The sequence below is a fragment of the Balaenoptera physalus genome (assembly GCF_965194825.1).
Source record: "Balaenoptera physalus genome assembly, chromosome: 1".
Classification (NCBI taxonomy): Eukaryota; Metazoa; Chordata; class Mammalia; order Artiodactyla; family Balaenopteridae; genus Balaenoptera; species Balaenoptera physalus.
In genome coordinates, this window is record NC_138882.1 from 51,301,284 (window position 1) to 51,324,191 (window position 22,908).

General features: G+C 38.7%; 1 protein-coding gene across 3 annotated transcripts in view; it reads right to left on the reverse strand.

Moving 5' to 3' along the window:
- CEP350 (centrosomal protein 350) overlaps positions 1-17,677 on the reverse strand; it is a 136,127-nt gene extending 118,450 nt beyond the window's left edge. For all 3 annotated transcript variants that reach the window (XM_082465045.1, XM_082465044.1, XM_082465043.1), the window contains exons 1-3: positions 17,299-17,677; positions 2,599-2,684; positions 1,525-1,568 (exon numbers count right to left, since the gene is read on the reverse strand). In XM_082465045.1, the coding sequence (XP_082321171.1) occupies positions 1,525-1,568; positions 2,599-2,671 (117 nt within the window). In that variant the 5' untranslated portion in view covers positions 2,672-2,684; positions 17,299-17,677. The remainder of the gene's footprint in view (positions 1-1,524; positions 1,569-2,598; positions 2,685-17,298) is intronic.
- Positions 17,678-22,908: the final 5,231 nt, after the last annotated feature.

Below are 22,908 nucleotides of genomic sequence, written 5' to 3' on the forward strand. Positions count from 1 at the left end.
AATGATTTTAAAAAGCATTTTCCCCGCACATGCTTACAGGAGAAAACTTGAAAAAAACAGAAAACAGAAAAAAATAAAATTAAAATCATCAAAATTCCACCACACAGAGATAGAAACTTTGTGTAAAATTCTGATTTATCTTCTTTCAGATTTTTGCAGTGCAATGTACTCACAAGATTGGAATAATCCTTTATATATTAATAGTTCTGTATCAGACATTTTTCCCCATTTATATTATGAACCACTTATCCCTAAAAATTCTTTTTAAAAGCCCAATTAGGGGCTTCCCCGGTGGCGCAGTGGTTGAGAATCTGCCTGCCAATGCAGGGGACACGGGTTCGTGCCCTGGTCTGGGAAGATCCCACATGCCGCAGAACGGCTAGGCCCGTGAGCCACGACTACTGAGCCTGCGCGTCTGGAGCCTGTGCTCCGCAACAAGAGAGGCCGCGACAGTGAGAGGCCCGCGCACCGCGATGAAGAGTGGCCCCCGCTTGCCACAACTAGAGAGAGCCCTCGCGCAGAAACAAAGACCCAACACAGCCATAAATAAATAAATAAATAAATTTATTAAAAAAAAAAAAAAAAGCCCGATTATTTTTTTGGAAAACAACTATTAACAGTTCAGCTCTAAATTAGTTTAGCTCTAAATTAAACTGGGGATAGAAACTATTCCTATGTTATAGATGTACAATACTCATGTAGAAGAGAGAGAATATATACTGATTGCTGTATTCATGGGGCCAAAATTTGACTCTGCATTATGACCAAACCTAGGTTATAGTACCTTTTCCAGATTGATTTTCAAACCAGTTCAAAAGATTAGGGGACAGAAATCACCATATTCAGACAGTAAAGAAATAGATAATTCGAACTCAGGTAGAATACAAAAGAAAACAAACAAAATATATATTAGAAGAGTAATTTGCCTAGAAAGCAGATGAAAAAGAAAAAAGGAAAAGGTCTCTCTTTGAAGAAGCTATGTATCACTTGCCAAATTTGGATTCCTAACTCCAGACAAGACTGGACAGAACATAAATGAGAACATTTGCCCATAATCATGCTTTTTCAGCAGTGCTAAGAGAAAAGAGACTGCTATTGCCACAAAAAAAGAGGAGGTAACTCACAGTCCACTCAAGGAAAAGCTGTTCCTTTCATTTCCTGACTCTGAGCCTTTTACATAGACACAGCCCCACCTTCTCAAATACATTCTATGTTTTAAATCTTCATCTCAACATACCAATTGAGCAAATTTATTAAAGCAGAATAAATAGTACAAATTATCTTAATCTTTTATATGCCATAGTGTTAATGTTTCTGATACTTAGTGTCTTAATTATTGCTTTACTGTCTAATAGTTGTCATTAATGTTCATTTTGTAACATATAGTATATAACTTCTTACAGAAATGTTTAACCTTATTTTCTTATCAAAAAAGCACTACAGAAAAAAATTGTAATCTATTCAATCACAACAGGCAATCAATTTTAGACTAGAAAGAAATAAATGGAACCTATAATTACTTACAGCAGCCTTGGTCTGAGAAAGTGCATCCCATGGTGTGGTTATATCTGCTGGGCAATATTGATATTTACTGAATTAGAATCTCTGAAGTGTACCTTGGAATCTGCATTTTAATAAGGTCCCAAATGCACTCAAAAGTTTGAGAATCACTTTATTAGGCAGAACTATTCCCCAGCAAGTGCTTTATCATATTGAGCCAAAACATGATTCCTCTCCCACCCTCTGAAGCCGAGCTTCCCAATATACGGTTTAGTTGTATTAGACACTGATCCCACTAGTCCTTAGGACAACTGGACTAACACCACCCCCCACCTGCACCCCATCAGACATCTCTAACAATAAGCAGTATCCTCAGTTTATCCCAATGAGCTGAACAAATACAAAATATAGTATTGTACTGCATTTCATATTATGATATGAAAAGATTAGAAAACTACTCCAGACTTCAATCTACTAGTAGAAACAAGGTAACATCTATTTAGTCTTTCAGATAACAGCCCTTCAAAGAGTTTAAGTCTATATATTTTCCTTGAGTCATCCTTCTCTAGGATAACTATTTTCATCTCCTCCAAATGCCCCTCATGTGACGTGATATCCAGATCCCTCACAAACCCAATAATCTTGCTCCAGATATACTCCAGTTTGTCAACGTCCCCCAAAAAATATCATGCCCTAAATTAAAGTTACCCCCAATGCATCATTAAAAAAAAAAAAAAAGAGTTCAATGAGACTATTATTTTTGTTACCTGTGCACTACAGGTCTATAACTATATTGGGAGCCGTATGATATTTATTAACATTAAGTCAGAATTTGTAAGATATTATATATAACTAATTTTACATATACTGATTCATTTTTAAAAAGGATGTTTTCCCTTACAAAACAGTTTACTATTGGGTGCCTTTGAATATAAGATATCTTGTATATTTAAAACAAAATTGAATTTTAAAAATTATTTATCCACTTGTTCTAAATCAAAGCATATGGATAATTTTCATTTACTGAATAGCCCAGAATTTTAGGCACATGACCTAAACAAATCATTAGGTTCAGTTTCAAAAAAAACCAAATCATACCTTGAACAGTATCCGTGCTTTGAGAGTTCCTTGGATTTGGTAAAGGCACCTCTTTTGATTTGCTGCTCCTCATCCTGCCAATTTACCTGCAATCACATCATTAGCATTCACTGAAAATCAATATTATAATATCAGTAAAGAAAATGCCCTATCTTGCCTTTCATGAAAGTCAGAAAAGAATTTTGTCATCTCTAAAAGTTATATCTGTATTCTCTTAAGAGTTCCTGATAATCTAATAACTTTATTTTTGCTTGGAAAACTAAACCATTAAAAATTATATCATGGGCTTCCCTGATGACCCAGTGGTTAAGGATCTGCCTGCCAATGCAGGGGACATGGATTCGAGCCCTGGTCCGGGAAGATCCCACACGGGGCAGAGCAACTTAGCCCATGTGCCACAACTACTGAGCCTGCGCTCTAGAGGCCGCAAGCCACAACTACTGAGCCTGCGTACCACAACTACTGAAGCCTGCGCACCTAGAGCCTGTGCTCCTCAACAAGAGAAGCCACCGCAACGAGAAGCCCGCGCACCACAACAAAGAGTAGCCCCCGCTCATCGCAACTAGAGAAAGCCTCCACACAATAATGAAGACCCAACACAGCCAAAAATAAATAAATATTTTTTAAAAATTAAAAAAAAAAAAAAAGAATCCACCTGCCAATGCAGGGGACATGGGTTCGAGCCCTGGTCCAGGAAGATCCCACATGCCGTGGAGCAACTAAGCCCGTGCACCACAACTACTGCACCCACATGCCACAACTACTGAAGCCTGCGCACCTAGAGCCTGTGCTCCACAACAAGAGAAGCCACCACAATGAGAAGCCTGCGCACTGCAACGAAGACTAGCCCTCACTTGCCACAACTAGAGAAAGCCTGTGCATAGCAACGAAGAACCAATGCAGCCAAAAATAGATAAATAAATAAAATATAAATAAATTTTAAAAAAACAAAAAAGAAGAGGAGCTTAATTTTCCTCTTGTTGAATGTAGGCTGGACTTAGTGGTTCACTTTTAACAAATCAAATGTGGTGGAAATGACAGTGTGACTTTCAAGACTAGGTCATAAAAGGCATTGCTTGTTCTCTCTCCCTCTCTCTTAAGGATCCAGCTGCCATGTCATGAGGACAGTCAAGCAGCCCTATGAAGAGGTCCATGTGGCAAAAAAAACTGAGGCTTCCTGCCTACAGCCATATGAGTGAACTATCCTGGAAGTGGAGTTAGCCAGCAAGAGATTATCAATACAGAATTATGTCTCATTTTCTCTATTATAAATAACACTGAAATGAACATATTTGTGTACATTAATGCTCATTTGGATCACTTATCTAGAACAGGATCTACAAAGTGTGCTAAAACTGAACTAAAGAATGTACAGAACATGCTACTCTAGAGATCCAATGTTGAACTGTTTTCCAATTTACAATAACGTGAACCCAACAGTTTCATTAATATATTTAAATATTAACTATGCTTTTTACTTTTGCTGATTACTAAGGAATATTAATTATATTCCTATTAGGGAAGAATATGGTTGCTTTAATTTGAATTTAGTAGATTGCTAGCAGGACTAAACATTCCACCATAGATCTTAATCTAAGTTCTTCATCTGTGAATTATCTTTTCTTGCCCTTCGCCCACTTACCTACCAGGATATTAAAGTTTTTCTTATTGATTTGCTGAGTTCTTACATTATAAATATATTAAACCTTTGTCATATTTGATAAAAATAATTTTCTTCAATGTCTGTAAAGGCAGCTCAATATGGTGAATATTAAAGACCCTAATTTAAGAAAAGGAAAAGCCTACCTACTAAGTCCAAACATGTAAAACTAAAGGTATAATTAATTTTAAGGGAGTTATTTTCACCTATAGTAAACAATCCTGGTTTATAAATTTTTCAGAAAAAATTTTCAAAAATGTTCTAAAAATACAAATTTTCATAGATAATACAATATGACTCTAAGAAAAGTCAGTCTAGGTTTTTAAAAACAGACAGGGGTAGCAGAAAATCTAAAATCAACAAACATGCCAATAGTTAAAAAAGTTTCTAACCATATTGTAGAGAACAAAAGTACAGACACCAAGGGGGAAAAGCAGGGGTGGGGGGGGTGGAATGAATTGGGAGATTGGGATTGAAATATATACACTAATATGTATTAAATAGATAACTAATAAGAACCTGCTGCATAAAAAATTAAATAAAATTCAAAAAAAATAAAACAAAAATTAATGACAAAGAGCTATACTTCCAAAGATTAAGTGAAGATTTTTTTTTTTTTTAAATTTATTTTTGGCTGTGTTGGGTCTTCGTTTCTGTGCAAGGGCTTTCTCCAGTTGCGGCGAGTGGGGGCCACTCTTCATCACGGTGCGCGGGCCTCTCACTGTCACGGCCTCTCCCGCTGTGGAGCACAGGCTCCAGACGCGCAGGCTCAGTAGTTGTGGCTCACAGGCCTAACCGCTCCGCAGCATGTGGGATCTTCCCGGACCGGGGCACGAACCTGTGTCCCCTGCATTGGCAGGCGGATTCCTAACCACTGCACCACCAGGGAAGTCCAAAGTGAAGATTTTATTTAAGTCCAACTCAGCAAAGAAAATTGGGTTCTTAATTATTATTTGGTATCTGTCATATAGATTCTTAATGACTGCATTTTGTTATCTGGTAGTGAAATTTTACTGAAAGTAATTTTCTGATTGACTTGTATTCTATGACATATGAATTATTAAAAAATAAAGGTTAATTAATCAGACTTTACTGTATGTAACCAACACTGTGCATATTCCAATCTCTAGCAGCAATGCATATGTGAAAAGATGGTTCCTGCAGACTGTTTCAAACAGGGTACCTGGATTCAACTTGTGTTTTATATGTATGAGAAGTACACTACTTCATAAAACATAAAGTTTTTTTGTAATGAGAAAAAAATTTTCTAACCATAAAAACTTTAGTCAGCTACCAACACAGTTAAAAAAATTAACTCACTTTACTCTCCTTCTCACAAAGATACTTTTGGTCTAGCCAAGTGTCAAGTGATAACTAAACAAATATGAGTTATTCTACATTACTAAATAATCTGTCAATGATTTGACAAAAGTTTTCTTTGGGAAGACTTCACTTTACAACTAAACTAGGGGCTTCCCTGGTGGCGCAGTGGTTGAGAATCCGCCTGCCAGTGCAGGGAACACGGGTTCAATCCCTGGTCCGGGAAGATCCCACATGCCGCAGAGCAACTAAGCTCGTGCGCCACAACTACTGAGCCTGTGCTCTAGAGCCCGTGAGCCACAACTACTGAGCCCACATGCTGCAACTACTGAAGCCCACGCACCTAGAGCCCGTGCTCTGCAGCAAGAGAAGCCACCGCAATGAGAAGCCCGCACACTGCAATGAAGAGTAGCCCCCGCTTGCCTCAATTAGAGAAAGCCCGTGCACAGCAACACAGACCCAACACAGCCAAAATAAATAAATAAAGTAAATAAATTAATTTTAAAAAAAAAACTAAAATAAGTGCAGGCTTCCGTGGTGGTGCAGTGGTTAAGAATCTGCCTGCCAATGCAGGGGACACGGGTTTGAGCCCTGGTCCGGGAAGATTCCCACATGCCACAGAGCAACTAAGCCTGTGTGCCACAACTACTGAGCCTGCACTCTAGAGCCCACGCACCACAGCTACTGAGCCCGCGTGCCACAACTACTGAAGCCTGCGCGCCTACAGCCCTTGTTCTGCAACAAGAGAAGCCACCACAATGAGAAGCCCACGTACTGCAATGAAGAGTAGCCCCCGCTCACCGCAACTAGAGAAAGTCCGTGCGCAGCAATGAAGACCCAAAGCAGCCAAAAAAAAAAAAAAAAAAAAAATGACAACAATCATTTTAAACCAGAAGCCAAAATTACAGACCTCTAACACTCTGGGGGATGACCATGAGGGCAGTTAATAGGTAATAATCATAGCTAATATTTTCCGTGTTTCTTCTATGTGGGCCTAGGGCTATACTGTTTTCCAGACACTATTTCCAATCTCATGAGGCAACTATCCCTATATTCATTGTACTGATGAAGAAAGAGTATCAGACAGACTATGGAACTAGTCCAAGGTCATTCAGGTAGTAAGAGACAGAACTGGAAATTAAATCTAGATCTCTCTCTCTCTCAAACCTCTGAAAGCCTCTAATGGTCATTCATATAATGGCAGTTATTGGCATATAGATGGTATAGATGGTAGCCTTGGGCATAGGTGAGGTTACCCAGGGAGAAAGTATAGTTTTAGAGAAGAAAAGAGCCCAAGGTCAAACCCTCTTGCACCTCAAGATTTAAAAGAGAAGGACTAGCTAGCAAAGGAGATTGAGAAAGAGAAGTAGAGAGGAAGTGGAAATCAGAGTGTAGTGTATGGAAGCCAAGGGAAAAGAGTATTTCAAGAGAGTGGTCAAACATGCTGCCAAAACGCCAAGCAGGTTGAGGGCTTGTTATTTGAAAATGCCCATTAGGTTTAGAGATAAAGAGGTCTTTGGTGATTTTAGTGAGAGCTAAATGTGGAGAAATGGGGGTGGCAACCACACTGTAATTGTTTGAAGAATGACTGAAAAGTATCTTCTAAATGGAAACTGAATGTATTCAACCAATTTTTTTGAGAAGTTTGTGAAGGAAAAAGAGAGCAGTATGGAGGAGGGTGTTGGATTGAGGGTTTTTTGTGTTTGTTTTAAGTAAGAAGACTTAATCGATTAAGTATAAATGCTGATAGGAAGAATCCCAGGGAGGGGAGGAGGCTAGAGATACACGAGAGAAAATAAAATTGATAGTTGAAGTTTCTTGAGAGAACCTGGAGGCGAGGAAATCTTGAAACAGGCAAAGTATTCTTATAGTTCCTTCCCTCTAAAAGTTACTTTTTCTGTTCTTTTTCCATTTTCCCTATTTATGAACTCTTAGCCTACATAAGTAGAGGGCAATTTCTCAGCTCTGGTTAGTTTTCTCTGAGCCTTTGTACTTCTCTTATGAGGTGAATATTTTGGTGATTCATGAAGTGTGGACTCCTTGTTGGCTTTATGTTTGCTAGCAAGTAAATAGTTTTATGAAGTAGCATCCTTACTCGATTTATAGGTGTTCCTGCTTTTTACTTATATCACTTTTAACTGGATTCTTTTTATATCATTTATCATAGCTTTAGTGAAATTGTGTTTCCATTCTCTGTGGCAAACTAGAGTCATCCTTAGCTAACTTTTAGAAGTTAGCTGTCTGTCCCTCCCGTACCACCACTCCCCACTGCTTTTGCAGCCCTCTCCTTCCCATACGCACACATAAGCCATTTTTATATTTTGAGCCATTGTTTGGAGCTTTTATTTATATTTTACATGATGCAAATAGAACCCTGTCAAATATAGGTTCTTTTTTAGTTCTTGTGATATCTGACTTTAGTCTGAACAAAGCAGTATTGTTCATTTATGCTCTGACTTTTACATGAAACAACTTGTTTCTCTACAAGATGCCAGTTAAACTCACTGTAAAATGGACACTAAAATAAAACTCTTGAGTCACATAAATAACAAAAGTATTCTCAGGCTTTCTGAAAATTAAGTTCGCAGTATAGTAAGGAGGCAAAGTGCAAGACAGTGATATAGATCCTGTGTTACTGGTTTCTGAAACTATGGTCAGATCTTCTCTCTGATAACCTAACCCACATAACCAACTGCTTATTCAGAAATCTCAAAGACACATCAAACTCATCATCTCTAAAAGCCAAGTCATGATTATTCCCAAAAAACAAACTTGAGGTATTCCCTATCACACTCCAGTTGCACAAGCAAGAAATATCCACAAGAGGTGATTGATTATACTATATGACCTCTAAGATCCTTTTCCCCTTTGAATTTAATAATCTATACCACCAATTCTCAGAGCGTGGTCCAGGCATCCTTGAGGGTCTACGAGACCCTTTCAAGAATGTCTTTAAGGGCTTCCCTGGTGGCGCAGTGGTTGAGAATCTGCCTGCCAATGCAGGGAACACGGGTTCGAGCCCTGGTCTGGGAGGATCCCACATGCCGCGGAGCAACTGGCCCCGTGAGCCACAATTACTGAGCCTGCGCGTCTGGAGTCTGTGCTCCGCAACAAGAGAGACCGCGATGGTGAGAGGCCTGCGCACCGCGATGAAGAGTGGCCCCCGCTTGCCACAACTAGAGAAAGCCCTCGCACAGAAACGGAGACCCAACACAGCCATAAATAAATAAATAAATAAATAAATAAATAAAAGACTTTCTCTCTATTTAAAAAAAAAAGAATGTCTTTAAAATCAAAACTATTTCCATGATAATATTAAGACGTTATTTGTCTTTTTCACTCTAATTCTCTTGGGAGTGTGCATAGTGGAGTTTCCCAAAGGCTCCATGACATATGATATCACAACAGATTGAATACAGAAGCAGATATGAGAATCCAGATGTCTTCTATTAAAGCCAGGCATTATAAAGATTTGAAAAATGTCAAACAATGCCACTCTTCTCACTAAATTTTTTTTTGTTTTGGAAAATATAGTTATTTTTTATTTTAAAAATTGTGTATTAATATGATACAGTTTATGGTTATTTTAAATAAACTAATAAATATGTTTAAAGTTTCTAATACAACAAATATCAACAGATACAGTCCACATAAAAGCTCTGAGTTTTCAATAACTCAAGAGTATAAAGTGTCTCCTTGACACCAAGAAGTTTGACAAACGCTGATCTATACACCTATCATATGTATATACAAATAAGATATGACATTTTGAAATAGCCAATTCTCAAGTATCTTCTAGCAGCAAATTTTCCTTTCACATTTATTGACAGCGCTCTCATTCAGTCACATAGACTCATTCAGCTCAATTATTTATTGGGCTCCTACTATGTGCAGGTACTGGCGATAAAAAATGAAAGAAACGACTTCGTTCTGGCTCTCCCAGAGTCATTTTCCGTAACTTTGCTTCTGTTCTCTCATCTTTATCAGACCCGATGTAACAACAATCTATGCCTGAAAGGCTGAAAAGAAACAACCCTGCAACAGTCATACTATCTAGTCTCAATATAAAATGGACAAATTTAGTAGGGACCAGGCTAGGAAAAGTGGAAAACATTCCAGCTCTAAAACAGACCTACTACACTGTTCCATGAAAATTCTCAGAATAACCAATACTCCCATAATATGGTATACAAAAACAAATGACCTGAGAATTAGCCTCACCTCTTTTTACGTATAAAATACAAACCTCAACAACTACTTTTAACAATTAAGAATGACCTCCTATAATCCAGGAAACCCAGAAGAAACTATAACATCTGGCACCAGCTTGGCCTCTGGTGTATAGGAGGCTGGATAGGGATCACAAAGAACACAATGTCCCCCACTGATATGAAATGAAGAGCTAAACTAGAGCCTGACTAAAGGTACCCCTAGTCTTTTACTTAAAATACCTAAAAATAGGAGCCTATACTTTGTTTACCCTCTATCTAGTTATCCTGAATATTTACTCTTCTAAATTAATTTCAAGGAATATATCCCTATAAATGTGTCTTATAGGGCAAGTCAGGATTATTTTTTGTCCCAAAAGTATGAAATTTTCACTACAAAAGCTTCCCTGATACAGAAGAAACCGTTAACACTGGTTAACTCTGCAGAGAGGGACTGAGGACCCAGGAAAGGAAGCAGACTCTCCAGTGGATATGTTTTCGAATTTTTAAAAGCAGATGCATTTATCACGTTTTGAGGAAAAAAACAAGGAAAAATAATTTTGAGAAGTTTCCTTCAACATTCAATAACTTAGCTAATTTAGAGGCTGTTAAGGAAACAAATATAACAACTTTTTCTTTCACTGGAAGCCGCTGTATAGTTGCTCCCACTTTATCTTTCCTCTTACCTCCCCACCTCCATACTATTATTTACATATCTGTCTCTTACATGTCACTGTGGGGATGATGTTTTATTCCTCTTTATATCCCTAGTCCATGCACAGTACACAGCACCCACTAGGTGCTCCAGACCTGTCTGCTGAATGATTGTCCCATTGATAAATCTCAGAATCCAATTCTCAAATGCAAGCAGGGCAAAAAACCCCACAGGTATTTCATATAATATGAAGAGGTTAACCACTGGTAAGCAAAAAATTTCTTTCATGGTAACATCTAAAAAAACAGTAAGTAAAATAATAGTTATACGTGTACATATGCATTTTATGTTTTAAAATAAGCCCAAAACTAAAAAGAAATTCTTTTAAAAAATACTCTTATTTTATAGATTTAGACATGAAAATCATGAATGAAATGAAGCCAGTTAAATGAAGACAGTGCTATTACTCATGAATGATTTTTAAATCTAGTTTTTAGGGACTTCCCTGGTGGCGCAGTGGTTAAGAATCCACCTGCCAATGCAGGGGAAATGGGTTCGAGCCCCGGTCCAGGAAGATCCCACATGCCGTGGAGCAACTAAGCCCGTGTGCCACAACTATTGAGCCTGCACTCTAGAGCCCGCGAGCCACAACTACTGAGCCTGAGCTCTAGAGCCCACAAGCCACAACTACTGAGCCCACGTGCCACAACTACTGAAGCCAGGGCGCCTAGAGCCCATGCTCCACAACAATAGAAGCCACCGCAATGAGAAGCCCACGCACCGCAACGAAGAGTAGACCCCGCTCACCACAACTAGAGAAAGCCTGCATGCAGCAACAAAGACCCAACGCAGCCAAAAGTAAGTAAATAAACAAACAAACATGGTTGCTTAAGGAAAGTAGGATGTAGGTTTTAAAAAATCAATCAATCTAGTTTTTAAAAGGGAGAGACGCCATGATTCCAAAGGAGCTTTTACAAGTCCACTTACAACAACAACAAAAACTTTAAGTGGTTAACTTTTTAAAAAATCACCTAACCCCAAATTTATCAAAGATAAATCCGATTCTTCTGGTTGCAAAAATATCCTTCCATCTATAAAAAGATCTCCTTTACACCATTATTTCTCTATAGAATTTTAAATGATTCATCATACAAGAAAGCGTAGCATCTACACAACTTTTCAGAGATGCATCTATATTGTTTAAGTGTAGTCCAACTTCATTTATAACTAATCAGAGAACAAAGCATATTAGAGCTGGAAGTTAGGGGTCATCTAGTCTCATGTTTCTCAAATATGTAGTAATGGTACCATGTAGTAGATCAAAAAGAATCAATCTGGTAGGTTAGAGCCTGCATTTTTTAATGAAACCAAATAACATTGAATTGAAAATATCAGAGTGTATTGAAAGCAGCAAGGGTATTTTTTAAGTGAAACTTTCATTTCATTTTATATATAGATATATACATATCTATGTATATTATGTTCCCATGGAAAATCTATTTTTTACTGTGGGTGTCCTAGTCAAAAGAGTTCAAGAGGTTCCCAAGCTTTCTCAGTTCACAGAACCCTTAGTGTCTCAGTAATTTTTTCATAGTGCTCACAGGCCAAAAAAATATCTAACAGTTCCATTTATTAGGTAGTTAGGTCCATACAACCTAGTAAGTATTTATGTCCTAACAACTTAGTAGCAGCTTGAAAAATACATATAAATTAAAAGAAATCTTTTAATTACTAAATAACCACAATTACTTATTAATGGGATGTGTGTACCTAAAAGACATTACGTAATTTCTCAGACCTTGAAATCACTTTGGACACGGCCACTTTCATTTACTGTTTCACACTGATTTCTGCACAGAACTTTCTTTTAATCACAGCAACCCCCAAAACCTAGCTTTTTGAAGACTTAACTGTCACTGAAAGGAATGTGGCACAATCTCATGCACAGTACCTCAAACTAATAGTTTAAGCAGTGGTCTCACAGACGTCAAATATCCCACAGATAACCCACAGTTGTCAAATATTACAGTTTCCCTCAAAAATTTAAAAATATTCAACAGTGCCCATGTGAGTTTACTATGGTGCTCCCAGGTACCTCATGGCACAGTCTTGGGATCCTGGGTTTACAAAACACTGATCTAGCCTATGTGCTTACTTTGTAAATTAAGAAATAAGATGTAAGGTCACAAAGCTAGAATAAAAATAAATACGTTCATCAGGAATTTTCATAGATTAATTTTAACCTTCCATTAACAAAAGTTTTGAAACAGAATCTAATCATGTGATATTCTGTGGATGAACTCTGTAGCTCTCTGAAAAACTATATTCAAAACTACATTATGTGACTGTACAATAGTAGAAAAATTCTGCCTCGATATTTTCTTTTTCAGAAAAAAGTTTCAAAAATGATAATGCCACTTACAATAAACAACACAAAAGTGCCTAAAGTAAAGAAAAAAGGAAAGTCATCCACTCTCCCAGCGATAAACACAGCTAATATTTTAATATCTATCCTTACAGAGCCTTTCCTATGCACATACAAAATCAAAACAAAATCAAACTACATTTCTTTGCCTATGTGTTTGTTTTAACACGGAATCATATTGCACAGTGTAGTGCAACTTATTTTTCTCACTCAATATTATATCATGAACATTCTTCCTTGTCAGAACATAATAATAATTACAAACACCTATGTGGTACTTACTTAGGGCTTAAATATTAACTCATTTAATTCTCACAACAGCCCTGTCAGGTGACAACTATAATTATATTCACTTTATAGATGAGTTTAAGTAACCTGCTAATGGTCACAGCTAATAAATGGTTAGGATTTGAACCCAGAAAGTTGGCTGCATGGTCCCTGTGCTCAAAGAAACACTCAGCTACTTCTCATCAAGTGAATGTATCTATCCCTCAATCTATTAACAAGTGCATTGTATATCACAGCATAAATATACTATAATTTTAACTATTCCCCTACCAACAGACATTTAGGATTTTTTTTTGTTACTTATAAATGTTGTAGACATTTATCTGTAATAATGCTAAAATGAACATCCTTGTAGATTTGTTCTAGTGCTCTTGTGTTAAAATTTCTGTAAGGTAAACTCCTAAAAATAAAATGACTCTATCAAAGAATATGTGCACTTTTAATTTTGATAGGTGATGCCAAATTTCCTTCCAGAAACAGTTGTACCAATTTATAGTCCCAATGACAGAGGAGAAGTTTGAAATTCATATTTAGGTTAAAAAATATTTTGGGGGGCTTCCCTGGTGGCGCAGCGGTTAAGAACCCACCTGTCACTGCAGGGGACACGGGTTTAGCCCTGGTCCGGGAAGATCCCATCTGCCACGGAGCAACTAAGCCTATGTGCCATAACTACTGAGCCTGCGCTCTAGAGCCCAGAAGCCACAACTACTGAGCCCACATGCCACAACTACTGAAGCCCATGCGCCTGGAGCCCATGCTCCGCAACAACAGAAGCCACCGCAATGAGAAGCCTGCACATCGCAACGAAGAGTAGCCCCCGCTCACTGCCAACTAGAGAAAGCCCGCGCGCAGCAACGAAGATCCAACACAGCCAAAAATAAATAAATAAATAAATAAATAAATATTTGATTCACGAAAAGTGAGGCCTGTTTTTTGAGTTTTTAGTTAACACATAGAAGAGATTGCCGGTTGTTCACAATTATCCTCTGATTTGATAATTATCTTCATATTAAACAAATGTAGACTTCACAGCTGTATAGTGGAGTCTTCATCCAGTTAAGAAATCAACTATGGGTGAGATATTTCCTCCATATGACCTCTGTCTACTTACATATAAAACGTGGGAATTGACTAGCTAGCCTTTAAGATTTAAAACTCCCAATGTTATAATTAAAAGAGACTTAAAATTATTACAAGCCTGTAATTATAGTACTAGTATAACAGGTCAGGGTCTTAAAGCTTCCATTTTCTTTAAATTACAGTAACTATTGCCAGAACATCTAAGCAAATCATTAAAATAGTCAATAAAGTTTTCAGGATCTACCTGTGGCTTATTCTCAGCAGCTTTTTAATCCCAGTCTGTCATTCCCAAGCTACCTAGCAAACTTGACTTTATCTATGGACTATATTCCTAAGAAGAGTTGATGTGTGCCTAGGAACCATGAACTACTGTTTTGTTTTGTTTAAATACTATGCCAAGACCACTTTCTAGTCAATTTATTCAGCCAACATTTATTGACTATTTTACTATGTGCTAGGCACTGGGTGCACAACAGTTAATAGACAATCTCTGCCATCATGTAACTTACACACTAGACGAGAAAGGCAAATAATAACCCAAAGTAACCACTAGCAAATGTGAAGTTATACTTGTGATAACGAACAAAAATACTAATGCAAGAAAACCTATGCAACCTTTTGATTATTCAGGTTTTTGGAGCGATTTGTGACACTAGAAATTGACTTTGTAAAAAAAAGTCAATAAAGAAAATTACTTCACGACTTGCCCCACAAGGCAAAAATAGCAATCACAAGTAGAGATGGCAAGTTAAATTTTTAAATCATCAATTCTATAATAAAATCACCAAGATGTCCCTACTTTTCAGTTATGCTGCTGACCATGTGGCTTGAATATTTGTTTTAGCTAACCAAGAATATAAACGATTTGAAGTACTAAAGATGACAGAACTCTGAGTATCCAAACAAAATGAGAGACGACAAATTAACTACAATTTCTTAAGAACACTGTTCAAGCAAAAAGTACATATAGAAGTAAAGCAATTCACTACAATAATTCATGGCTTGTTACTAATTAACATAATGCTACGAAAATACTAATGTTTTTAAAGTACCGACAGTTATCCACATAAGGAACTAGTAGCTTGTCACAATCTTTTAGATTTTAAAAAACCAAATGCCAGAAGTATCTATATTAATATTCAATTTTAAATAAAACTAATTCTATGACGTTAACTAGACGTGATCACTTCGCAATAAATACAAAGATCGAATCATTATGCTGTACGCCTGAAACCAGTATGTCAATTATACCTCAATAAAAATAAAGAAAAATTTTAAAGTCTTAGATCATCTGTGGAAATAAGACCATCATTCACATAAATAAATGAACTTCATTGTTCATTTATTTATTCCCTGTCAATTTCCACAACTGCAAAATAAGGACATTTGTCAAATCTACCTCACAAAATTGCTATGAGGACTAAATAATTTATGTAGAGGCACACCAAAAAATGATGTAAGTTATTTTAGACAGCAGTTTCTTTTTGCTCCACTATAACTTACAGCGATTTCACAAACAACAAAATTCGTTAGATAGGGACTTCATCTCCTTTCTTCTGACCATGATATGGTAAAAGTGTTAAATAAAATGGGCAAAAGACTAGCAATCAGACCATTAGAAAAAAATTCTAAACTTCATAACTCATAAATTGATTACCCCACAGGAGGCTGGCTGTTCAAGTATTAATGCTCTTACATAACACTACGCACCAATATATCTCAGAGAATCAGAGAAATTCTTCCACATATGTATGAAACTGTTTACATATTATAACGCACCATTATTACAAACACAAGTCCTGCTACTCACTATGAAAAGTTGAGATACACATGTATTTATCCACACATACAATGTATTCTAGCTTGATGTTTATCTTTCTGATTAAAGTATCTTAAATTCAATGCAATGACGGTTCAATGGTTCAGATTTATTTTATTACACTGAATGGAGTTTGTAAATTTAGCACACCAAAACTAATTATTACATACCCATGGGCTTAAAGCAACTTCTACCATAGGTCTAACAACCAATCCCCCAAAGTCACAATCTCATGTTATTAGCAGCATATTGCCTTGTTTAAACACAATATTTTAAACTAAGAAATTTTTTAAATGGAGAGTATTTTATCATTGCTCTACAAACCTTTTCAAGTTCTTACTAGGTCTGCCTAAAATAGCCATTCTTTAAAAACCCTTAAAATACAGGGCTGGAGGAGGTATCGTTAACATGGCAACATAACCATTAACGACTTTTTCAAATTCAAAACAAGGATCACCATCAAAACAAAACAATCAGGTGGAGTACAGACGTGGATACTGATCACTATTCCTGACAACGTGTTTTTTCCTATATGGAGGATTTGCTGCTACACAAAAACCACATCAAAATCTATACCTATGTGCAACTTCCTATCCGAAAAGCCAGCCAAATTCCAACCCGTATTTGTGACATTAGCTAAATATCATTTAGCATGTTAGGCTACACTTCAAAGAGGGCAGGGGAAAATATTGACAACTTTCAAAGCGTACAAGCTTTTTAAATCTCCCCCTACATCACTTGTGAATAAATGGACAGGCTACATTCAGCAGCTGCCAGAGAAGAAGAAGATCAAAGTTTTCCCTATGCTTGAAAATGTTTATCCCCACCAAAAAGGAACAGAAACTAGTCATCCTTGCCACTGGAGCCAGTTCCCCGGAATTTCCCAAAAAAGCCTGATATCCAAATGAAGAAGGGACACTTCTCCGGAGAGCAAAGGCGAGAGGTATCTCACACCTTTGGCAGAAGAGAGGAGGGGCGAGGGAGGGGGGACAGGCACTGGCAGGTAAGGAAGGAAATCCCGTCTACCGCAGGCACCGGTGGGACCTGAAACCGAGGTCTCAGAATGGCCCTCCTAGCAAAGCCTAGGACCCAGGGAGGCTCCTCGACGGGGACGCCAGACTGGGCCAGGGCTCCTGGCGCCCCGCCCCGCCTCCCTCGCCGCCGCCGCGGACCCGGGACCGCGGACAGAGGCAGCGAAGGCTAAGCGAGCATCCGCGGTCCCAGCCAGGTCCTCCCGCAGCTCACCTGAGAGTGTCGCCTCCGCCCTCGGCCCCCACGGTGCATCCCGCGGGGCTGGCGGAGGGTGCAGTGACGCCGCCCCGACCGGCCCCAGGGCTGCCCGGCCTGGCCTCCCCGCTCCGGGGACGCACCGGGTGCCCGCCTCGCACCGGCTCCCGGGATCCGCCGGTCTGCAGAGAAGGAAGGAGAGGCGGAAAGGCTGCCTCCCCTCCCCCACAGCAAGCCACCCCCTGAGCTGCGGCTCTCTGCAGTTCCCTCTGGCGCAGGTCTGGCCCGGCTCCCCCGCCCGGGAGTCACTTCAGCAGCGGCAGCCCAGTCGCCATTACAGCCCAACAACTGACACGGAGGAGGAGCGGCGCCAGCAGCAGTGGCGGTGGCGGCGGCGCGAGGCAGGGCGGGAGCAGTGGGGGGGCGGGCGGGGGGGTGTCCAGGCAAAACTCGCGAGAACTGTCCCGAGTCGGTTCCAGAGGAATGCAACTTTCGGTTAGGGCCATGCTAAGTGTGGCCAAAAGGCGAGTGTGAGATAAAACGAGGAGAGGAAGCTCGAGGGCGCCATGTTTGGTGTGGCGAAGGTTGAGCCTTGCAGGTCTTGGGAGGAGCCAAAGTAGAGCCGCAGCGGAGACCTTCCCCTCACCCCCCGCTGCCCCCCCTCTTTCACCTAACTGGGCCTTCTGGCTACGCATTTCACCCCCGGCCGAAAAAAACAAGCTGAGGCTATGACAAGGATGAGCTCGAAGTCTGAAAATTGCAGCTTCTCAGTGTTTACGATGTTTCACCAGTTGTCCAAATAAATCTTCTGTACCCCAGTCAGTTTCAGAGTAATTGCAGCTCTGCAGCGGCGGCAGTTACCCACTGCTGGCACTGTGGCCGTTTCATTCGCGAGAGTTACAATTCTGTTCAGCATGCACCCTGTCTAGTGGCTTAAGACTCCAGAGCAAGTAAAACAGAGTTTCCTCCCCTTAGGTGTTGGCATTGATATAACTGTGCTTTAAGAGACTTTATGATCACCATATCGTCTACCATCCTTATCCACTTTCCCCAATCCCTGCATGGTGAATTCTATGATCTGTCAAGACTTAGCTTAAATGACATCTCTTTTGCAAATAATGCCACCTTCTGCTAGGTGCTCACTGCAAACAAGCTCTCCACCCGTCACTTTCCTCCACCTTCTGAACTCATATAGCTATTTATCCAGAGACTGTTTCTCGTCTTGAGGACTCTTTTTTTTCTCTTCTCTTTATACACCAACAGGGCCTAGCATAGTAACTGGAACATTGTAGGTGCTCAATAAATGCTTGTCGAGTGGATCTTAATAAAAGCTGGAGGCAGTAACTGCCCCCTCTCTTAGGGCCTATAGCTGTGCCTGAATAGGAGGTAAATGGATGTACAAAAATCCTGCACATATGTAAAATGTGTACTGTGTCTCCAGGAAGCTGTGCTGGGGGGAAAAACAGGAAATGTGGGTATCCCAGTGGTGCAAGTGGTAGCAAGAAAAACAACATAAGGAAAGAGTTAAGTTTTCCCCAACCTTTCTATGTAAAGCAGTGGGATAGATGCTTTTCATGTTATTTTACTGAATTTATTCAACCATCTTATTAAGTATTATACTCATTTTGTTAAAGTGCTGAAAAGCTAAGTAATTTGCCCAATATTCCACCATGAATAAAAAGCAGGTGTAAAATTTGAGGTCTCCCTTACTCCAAAGGCTATTTATATTTTTTTCACCCCCATGCTACCCCCCTGGGCAACAGAGAAAACACCAAAATTCCTGTCACTGTGTGGGGAGCAATGCTATCCTCATATCAGCCTATGCACGATTTCTACCCCTTATATCTTGTACTGATCTTTGGCCTCTCCTTCACTTTGAAAATAACTTCGACACATCAATCCCTCTCCTTTTCAACATCCTATAACTCCTATTGTTTATACCCTACAGGTTGGCTCCTGAGTATATCGTTTTGTACTGTTTGCTCTTTCATGAGTGTAATTAATCTCTTGAACAAGATTGGAAGCTTAATGAGGAAAGGTTTGTTACCCTGCCAGTAGTGCTAGGCACAGTGCTAGGCACATAATAGGTATTTAATGTAGCTCCCTTTTTTTCCTACTTCTTAGTAGACACCAAGATCAGATTTTTCTGAACTTTATATTCTTTGTTGAGTAATGTAGCTTTGACTCTCAACTTTCTTGGAGAACTTGATCTTAGCCCCAAACTTCAGACTGAATCTCCAACTGTCTTACCCATCTCCACATAGATACAGAAGTCATCGTTGCCTCCAACTCCCAAATTAAGTTTATTGTTTTCCCTCTCCTCAATCCCACAAAGCCAGCTCCTCTTCCTGTCCTGTATTTCTGTTAATGGCCATTGCAAACACATTTCTGAGAACTAAGAGAATCAAAAGTTTTAAAATACTATATATTCTTCTCTATGCCTTGCTCCTACCCGATCAGCTATTGTCTCTAAATACCAATAATACATATTTCTTATATCTACTCCCCTTTTGTCCAGGTGCACCACTGCTCTTCTAATTCAGGCTCTCATTTCTCCTGCCCAAATGATTTCAGCAGTCTTCTTAGAGTTCAGCTTGAGTTTTGTCCCTGGCCTGCCAAGATAAGTAAAAATTCCTCACCTCAGTCGTTAAGGCTTTTCTCAATATGACACCAGCCAAGCTTTCTGTCTTCCTAAAGTAAGGCAGCACAAAAAAATAGAAAGGGCAAGGATGTGGTGTCAGGAAGATTCCAACTCAAATCTTGACTCCATCACTTGCCCATGACCTCAGAAACCTCCATTTTATTGTCCATAAATCATGACTAATTATACCTACCATATAGGGTTGTGTTAAAGATTAGAAATAACATCTGCCAAGAGCCTGGCACATAAAAGAGAGAAATAAAGAGTGGCTATTATTATTTCCCTAACTGGTTGTAATGTTCAAGCCAATTTCGATCTCAGACATGGCCCGTTCATTCCTACTTCTAGACCTATGTTCCGTAACCTGGATCACGTATCACCCTGGTTTGCAATTTCTGCCACATTCCTTAAGTACGAGCTCAAAAGCTACCTACTGCAGGAAAAATTCCATGACTGCTCATCCTTTGCAGGTACTGAGTGCACCCCTGAACTCCACAATGCTGTGTACCTCCTTAGGATTGTACCTACTATAGATAGTTCTGCATTTATATTACACACCTTTGTCACATTAGACTATAAAGCTCTTTGTCTCCTTCACAGTGGTTTAAGAGCATAAACTTTGGAGTCACGTAGACCTGGATCAAATCAAATAACTTTGGTCAAGTTACTTTACCTCTTTGTGCCTCAGTTTCCACATCTGTCTAGTAGAGATTACAATTGTACCTACTACTCCATAAGGTTTTGTGAGGGTTAAAAGAAACAACACATGTAAAGGACATAGCATGGTACTTTGTGCACAGAAGGTGCTCAAAAATGTTGGTTATTTTTACTATTTTTTATCAACTGAATATGTGCCTTGCATATGCTAGGCACTCAATATTTGTTGAATTTAATTGAATGTTTGTTGGATTTAATTAAATTTGGGGTGAATAGCTACATGTTTTCTCTCCTGAGAATGTAATATTTGACATTGATCTCTAGACATAACAAATCGAGAAATAGAGAGATACAGTTATGGTGGTGTCATTAATTGAATGAAATTATGTGTCAGGATTGGCTAAAGATATTTCTATTGAAATGTCAAGCCTAGGTGTCAAATCTGATCTGTAATCTTGTCCACCACCTTTTCAATAATAAATTCAACCATTCAGGCTGCAAATTTCCCTTCAATTCTAACAAACTATGCAGACACCAAATTTAAGGATGGGTTTTCTGCTTACTTTCTTTTTCTAGATTCAGTCTTTTAGCTTAGTTTTGAATTTTCTAGGGCATTTGGTGTTCTGATGTGCAGAACTATAAAAAAACTAAAATTTATCAGTAAGAACTTTCTTTGACAAGAAAACAGAGACAGTCGTTTATCTTCATATATATAAATATTTGTGTATGTGTGAGTGTGTATGCCTGAGCACACAAGCCAAGGTAATATTGGTCAGAGAAGTCATTTGACAGCAAATCCAGAGAGTGAAAGGAGAATAGGGATATCTATAAAGGCAGCATTTAACCATATTTGACTGTTATTAACAAGAATATTAAGTTGCAATTTTTAATTTCATCATTCCTTTTTCAATTGATATATAATTGACATACAACTTTATATTGGTTTCAGGTGTACAACATAATGATTTGATATTTGTATATATTGCAGAATGATATCACAATAAATCTAGTTAACATCCATCACCACACATAGTACCAGAATTTTTTTTCTTGTGATGAGAACTTTTAAGATTTACTCTCTCAGCAACTTTCAAATATGAAATACAGTATCACTGACTGTAGTCACCGTGCTGTACATTACAACTCCATGACTTATTTATTTTATAACTGGAAGCTTGTACCTTTTGATTTCCTTCACCCATTTCTTCTGCCCCCACTTCCCCACCTCTGGCATCCACCAATATGTTCTCTGTATCTATGAGTTTGGTTTTTCTTTTCTTTTTGTTTTTGTTTTTAGATTCCACATGTGAGATTGTACGGTATTTGTCTTTCTCAGTCTGAGTTATTTCACTTAGCACAATGCCTTCATAGTCCATCCATGTTGTCACAAATGGCAAGATTTCATTTTTTTTATGGCTGAATAATAGAATATTGTGACATATATATATATTATATATATATCTCACATTTTCTTTAGCCATTCATCTGTTGATAAGCACTTAGTTTGTTTCCATATCTTGACTATTATAAATAATGCTGTGATGAACATGGGGGTGAATATATCTTTACAAGTTAAGTGTTTTCATTTTATTCAAATGAATACCCAGAAGTGGAATTGCTGGATCATATGGCAATTCTATTTTTAACTTTTTGAGGAACTTCCCTACTGTTTTCCGTAGTAGTGGCTGCACTAAATTTACATATCCACCAACAATGTACAAGGGTTCCCTTTGCTCCATGTCCTCATCAGCACTTGTTATCTCTTGTCTCTTTGATAATAGCCATTGTAACAAGTGTGAGGTGACATCTCCCTGTGGTTTTGATTTGCATTTCCCTGCTGATTAGCCATGTAGAGCATCTTTTCATGTACCTGTTGTCCATCTGCATGTCTTCTTTGGAAAAATGTTAAATTACAGTTTTTGAGTGAAGCCCTAAGGCAAACTGATAGCAGCAACCAGAGTAAGTTATGGGACGGGACTCCAAGAAGCACATTTTCAAAGGAGTCACATGAGACCAGTTATGTGATTCTTCACATAACTTCACCAAAGATCCTTCAACCTGGTCACTGATATGAAAGAATTGAGAGATTGTAGATTCAGAGGATTTGAGGGGAAGACTTTTGAGGAGAGAACAGGCAGTGGGAATGCAGAGGTAGCTTCTTCCTTACCTCAAGCTAGTGAGAGAGGGGCTTTGAGGAGAGCTACATATGTGCTTCAGAATTTGGATGCTGGAGTAGTCTGAGACTGGAATTGGGCCTGGAAAAAGTACAGCAGCTTCTGTTCTGAGTATCTGATGGTACTCGTGAAATTAAGTATTCCTTGCTCTAAAAG